At 41.2% G+C, this 6,000-nt stretch overlaps 1 protein-coding gene across 2 annotated transcripts in view; it reads left to right on the top strand.

Annotated features, from left to right (window-relative positions):
- Nucleotides 1-1,048: 1,048 nt before the first annotated feature.
- SNX31 (sorting nexin 31) overlaps nucleotides 1,049-6,000 on the top strand; it is a 74,262-nt gene continuing 69,310 nt past the window's right edge. For both annotated transcript variants that reach the window (XM_027849995.1, XM_027849994.1), the window contains exons 1-2: nucleotides 1,049-1,208; nucleotides 1,318-1,392. In XM_027849995.1, coding sequence (XP_027705796.1) covers nucleotides 1,143-1,208; nucleotides 1,318-1,392 — 141 coding nt within the window. In that variant the 5' untranslated portion in view covers nucleotides 1,049-1,142. The remainder of the gene's footprint in view (nucleotides 1,209-1,317; nucleotides 1,393-6,000) is intronic.

Here is a 6,000-nt window from a genome sequence, read left to right as displayed (position 1 = left end):
ACCCACATGTACAAAAATATTTATAGAAGCTCTTTTTGTGGTAGCCAAGAATTGGAAATGGAGGGGATGCCCATCAGCTGGGGAATGGCTGACCAAATTGTGCTATATGAATGTAATAGAATACTATTGTGCCATAGGAAATGATGAGTGAGTGGATTTCAGAAAAACCTAGAAAGACTTACATGAACTGATGCTGAGTAAAGTGAGCAGAACTAGAACACTGAACACAGTAATAGCAATATTGTGCAATGACTAACTTTGATAGACTTAGCTTTTCTCAGCAATACAATAATCTAAGACAATTCCAAAAGATTCATGATGGAAAATGCTATCCACATCCAGAGAAAAAACTATGGAGTCTGAATGCAGATTGAAGCATACTATTTTTTTTCTTTCTTGTGGTTTTTCCCTTTTGTTCCGATTCTTCTTTAACAACATGACTAATGTGGAAATATGTTTAATATGATTGTACATGTATAGCCTATATCTGATTGCTTGCTGTCTTGTGGAGGGGAGAAGGGAGGAAAAAAGGGAGATAAAAATTTGGAACTCAAAATTTTATAAAAGTGAATGATGAAAACAATAAATAAATTTAAAAAAATTTAATTGGACAAGTGGAAGCTAATGACTTCATGAGAAATCGGGGAACAATAAAATAAAGGCAAAAGAATTTTAAAAATGCTTGTTGGATCAAATCGGATTGGACTGTGCTTGGGTTCAGGAGCTGTGTCTTTTCAGCAGCCCAACACCAAGAGTGAGAGATGGATGAAAATGAGAATCAGCATGCTCTCCAATTCTTTGCCCTGAACAGCTCCACAAACTGGTCCCTGGAGTTCTGATTTTTCAGGGGACAGAAGCAACAGCCTTCCCAGCCTCAGCCACAGATCCCACCCCACCCTTTCCTTCCAAACGCTTTGTGGAGCGGGGGGAAAGAGGCGGTGCTTCAGCTCGGTCCTGGCCGCATCACCTGGGGCGTACCCTCTCCCCTCAGGGGAGGAGAAGAGAGGTCCGCTCCGCCCTCCCGTGGGCATGCAAAGCTTGCAGCTGGTGCCCGGACGTTGGGTGCAGAGCAGGGTCCCACAGAAGAGAAGGAACACGAGCCCCAGCCCTGCCACCGGGGCCAGCCATCTCCTCCAAGCACCATGAAGATGCACTTCAGCATCCCAGTGTCCCAGCAGAAGCTGGACACACTGGGGGGTCGCTACGTGGTACGTGGATCCTGGGGCTAGGGTGAGACTGCAGCATTTCGGACCAGGTTTCCTGACTTCTTTTTCACTGCTAACGGGTTTGTCTGTCTGTCCGTCTGTGTAATTTCAGCTGTACTCTGTGTACCTGGAAGGGTTCCTCTTCTGCAAGGTGCGCTACAGCCAGCTGCATCGCTGGAACGAGCAGGTGAGACCTCGTGGGGAGCCAAGGGGCTGGCGAACCAAGGGCGTCCCCCAAGGCTAGCATCCAGTGTCCCCGAACACCTTCCTATAGCCCAGGAACCTTCCAGCAGTTTGGGACTGGAATTTGTCTAAGGGTATAGGACTCCCCTTTCTACCTTGGTGTGGGGAGTAGGGTGTGGGAAATGGGGAGAGAGGATCCAGAGAGGATACCCAAGGGGCTCAAGAACTAGGGTGGATTACCAGAGGTTGACATCCACTGGGTCAGGGCAGCATCTCTTGGACCAGGAACCTTTCTGAGGATTAGACTCAATTACTAAAATATAGGACGCCTGCCTTCCCTCTGGGAAAACACGAGGTGGGTGGGGAAGGAGAAACTTGGGGGAGGGGATGTTACATCCGCGGCTAACCGGCACAGCCAATTTACATTTGCTGATACAGACACTTTGATCTAACTGCCTAAGTAAGTTCACCTTACTGCCTACTTTATCTGTGTGATCGGAGGAAAACATAACTTCCCCAGGTCTCAGTTTCCTCATCTGTAAAAGAGGGGCATGATCACAGATCCAGAATAGAAGGAGACCTCAAAAGCCGTTAATCCAATCTGGTTATTTTACAGATGAAGAAACAGAGGCGGGAGGAGGTTGTGACTTGCCCAAGGTCAAATTTGTAGTGAGTGGCAGAGAGGGATTTCAGTTTAGGTCCTTTAATATTCTCTGACATTTATGTGACACTTTCAAGATGCACAAAGAACTTATATACTCCTTTCCTCATATAATAGTGTGAATGGCCTGGATGACCTTTCGAACCCACCTGGTTTGAAATCCTGGCCATCTTCTCCTGTCCAGTTCAGTGAGTGTAATGACTTTAAAAAGGACTTTAAAAAGTCAGAAGCCAGGTGTGTAACAGGGTTGCTTTATCTGAGTTAGTGAGGAAGTGTTTGCACTAGGAAGAGAACCCAAGATTTCTGACTCTCAGGCCCATGCTCTACACCTGGGACACCTCTATAGGCTTAGATTTCCCATCCCTCCCTCATCACCCCTGAGAGATATACCCCTTCTTTAAATGAGCAAACTTCCTTCACTGAATTCTCTCCACCCAGATAATACAGCCCCAAACTGGCAGCTTCTATACATTAGTGTTTATCTTCCTCCTTCCACAGAGTTTCTTAAGCTGATTCCTATTAAACAGGTGTGTCCTTATTTTTTTTTTTTGTTTTCTGGTGGTCATATTCAGAATATTCAAGTACTGGCAAGTATGAAAGCCCAAGCCAAAAAAGAATGACTGATCAGGATGACATTTAGGCTCTTGGCAATTACCTAACTTTGTTGTACAGGATGTTTATTTCTGGGATTAGGATTGCCCATCTGTCATTTTGTTTTCCTAATTTGGTGGGGTGAAAAAACCTGAATAAACTAAGGTAACTGATTAAAGGAAGCATTTATTTTACTCTTATATTTTGGAAGTAAATTTTAAATATATTGGTATGAAATGTATTTGTTGATGGAAATAATGGTACTGTCCTTTGTGGTAGATGATTTATAAATTGTGGATTCAGAAAATTGAAATACTATTAGGTGCTTTTGACTAAGATGTGTACAACTGGTTCTGGGAATGTTTTGATACCAATAATGTGAAAACCATATGGTCACTGGGAATATGGGAGTCAAGAGGTCTGATGAATTTTTTACATATAGTAGGTGCTTAATGGTGGTTGTCGACAGTTAGGGATTTGGGTCATATAGTAGGGAAACATCCAAGTGTATGCCTGTAATGAGTTAATAGGATGACATGATGAGATAGGCTTCCTTTAAGGCAACAGATAGGAAGCATCTTGAAGAATTTCTGGATAGGTCTGTGCATAATCAGTAGCCTCAGATAAAAATGACTTGTAGGACAGTTGTGAGGTTCCTGTCATCCCATCTGGAGACAAAAGGGAAGAGAGATGGTGGGTAAACCTTTGCTGCACTGTCTTTTCTAGAGTTTTCTGCTTTAGAAGCTCCAAATTAGGGATCTTTGGAATATTTAAATGGCATTTAATGAATGACATTGGCCATGCTCCCTGTGGAGACTAAATGGATTTTAAGTGGTATCCAACAGTGGGGCCCAATTTTTCCAAGTACTAAAGTGACAATATTCTTTGCAACATCCATCTTCCTTGTGTTTTGCTGGTGTAAATTTCTCCTCTTTCTATTTCTCCAGTATGCATAGTTCTTAAGTGGCTTTTCAGAGTTGGCAAAATTGCCAGAACAAGAAGTAAAGATTTAAATGATTCTTCCCTTAACTTGAGTTTTTTAAAATGCCTTTCATTTTTAACACTGCAGTCATTTCTGAATATACCTCCAAGTGCTGGATATGGAGTCAGGAAAACCTGAAAATCCTGTCTTACACACCTGTTGGTTGTGTGACCATGAGCAAGTCACTGAACCTTTCACAGTCTCAGTTTTTTCATCTGTAAAACTGGGATGATAATAATAGCCCTCACTTCACAGGGTTGTTGAGAGGGTCAACTAAAAATGTTCTGTAAACCTAAAAGTTCTATGTAACTCTTTGGAAGTGATTATAGTGTTTAGGCTAACTAAATTTTTCCACCAATATGTACAAATTTATTTATTTGAGCCTGGGGAGTTCCATGCCTTTTCTTGAGATGGAGTTTTCTTAAGTTATATTTTGGGAGTAAACAATAGCTTCCCTTTTAACATTCAACACTAGTAATGGTTTCTTATTTGAGAATTAATACAGATGCTGACTTTATGGCAATCATACAGTTTTTTAAAAGCTGAGGTAGCTTTTCCATGGTGTAATGGAAAAAACACTGGGCTGGGAATTTAGAGATCTGGGTTTTAGTCCCAGTTTAGCTAGTAACTAGCTGTGTGACCTTGGACAAGTAACCTAATCTCTCTGAACTGCAGTTTATTTTCTCATTTCCCTTCTTTTCTAAAAAGGATAATCTAGTAGACATTATTCTTGTTGTTCAGCCATTTTTCAGTCATGTCTGATTCTTCATGACCCCATTTGGGGTTTTCTTGGCAAAGATACTGGTTTGCCATTTCCTTCTCCAGCTCATTAGTAGATATTTTATAAGATCTCTTCTAGCACTAAAATCCAATAAAAATGACTTCAAAAATGACATGTAGAGAAGTAAGTAATAGGCAAAAAGATCCTAATTGTGGACCATAAATTCAAGATGAGCATCTAATATTGTGACTGGGGTGTGTGTGTGTGTGTGAATGTATTGTATGTTAAGAGCATACATAATATTGGCTTATCAGAAAAGGAGTGTAACTCATGGGACATTTGAGGGAGCCTTCAAGTCTCTACATTTAGTTTTTAGGTCTCTTTTTGTGAGTACTAGGTCCAATGTCAGTCCCTCACAATCAAGTAAGATGTTGACCCTTCCAGCCGATGATACATTTTTTTTTCAGTGTACGATGTTAATTGGTAGCAGGGTCATAATCCTCATACAAGATAGTTGGCTTGGCAGTTGGACCCTATCTTCTCCCCTACGTAAGTAGACCCTCTACTTTATCCAAACTTGCCTATTCCTTTTTCTCTGAATAAGTCAAGAGAATTCCTATCTCTCTACCTTTGTTCAAACTGTTCCCGCTTCCAAAAAAAAAATCTCTCTCTCAATGTCTGTGCTTGTTCAAACCTTACTCCTCCTTGTGGAACCACTTACTTTCTGAGATCTCCTTCAGTACTGCCCAAACTCTTGGGAACTGATTCTCATTCTCTCTGCCATTTGATGTCTAGACCACTCATTCAGTCTACTCGTGATATTATTTATCCTTTTATGCCTACATTCTATCTCAATTAAGCTTGCAAGTCTCTTCAGGATGGGAATCATGTCTCATGCTTCCTTGTGTTCCCAGACCATTGTCCTATTGTAAGAGAGGTCATTGGGTCATAGATATAGACCCTATAGGGAGCCTCAGGAGCCATCTTATTTAATCCCCTCATTTTATAGGAGAGGAAATTGAGGCCCAGGGACATTAAGTGACTTGTCTGAGGTCACATAGGTAGGAAGTGTCAGAGGGAGAATTCAAACACAGGTCCTCTGTTTCCATCATCCTATGCTGCCTCTTCAATAAACTCAATACATATTTATCAATGATGACAACGAAAAACTCTATTTTCAGATGATGTGTATGTCTAAAGTTAGCTCTCTCACAAAAATGTGCCTCTGGTTACAAGGGGCACGAGGTGAGCTGGTATAGATGGCTCAGGCATTAGGAAATATAGAATATGGATTTGACGTAGTCCCAATCCTTAATGATTTAACAATTGTGCTGGGGACTGAAAACGAGACATAGCACAATCCATCTCTGCTGCCAGATGGATGGTCAATAGGACACTCACAGCACATGTCCTTTTGATGGCAGGTCAATAGTATCATCATACAAGCAGCACAGTATGACTTTATGGTTATTGAGCACTGGACTCCAGGTATTATGATGAGATTTCAATTTCCACATCTTTGTTCTTGAAAACCTTGCAGTAAAGCTGAGTTATATTGAACATACATAACAAAAATGATTTTTAAATGGTGAAAGAGCAACTGTTTTCAGGGATCTTCTCAAACAGTTTTAAAAGAGATAAATTAAACTCAGTACTA

This window comes from Vombatus ursinus, unplaced genomic scaffold (genome assembly GCF_900497805.2).
Source record: "Vombatus ursinus unplaced genomic scaffold, bare-nosed wombat genome assembly UNPS02008961.1, whole genome shotgun sequence".
Classification (NCBI taxonomy): domain Eukaryota; kingdom Metazoa; phylum Chordata; class Mammalia; order Diprotodontia; family Vombatidae; genus Vombatus; species Vombatus ursinus.
This window is presented reverse-complemented; position numbering and strand designations above follow the sequence as displayed.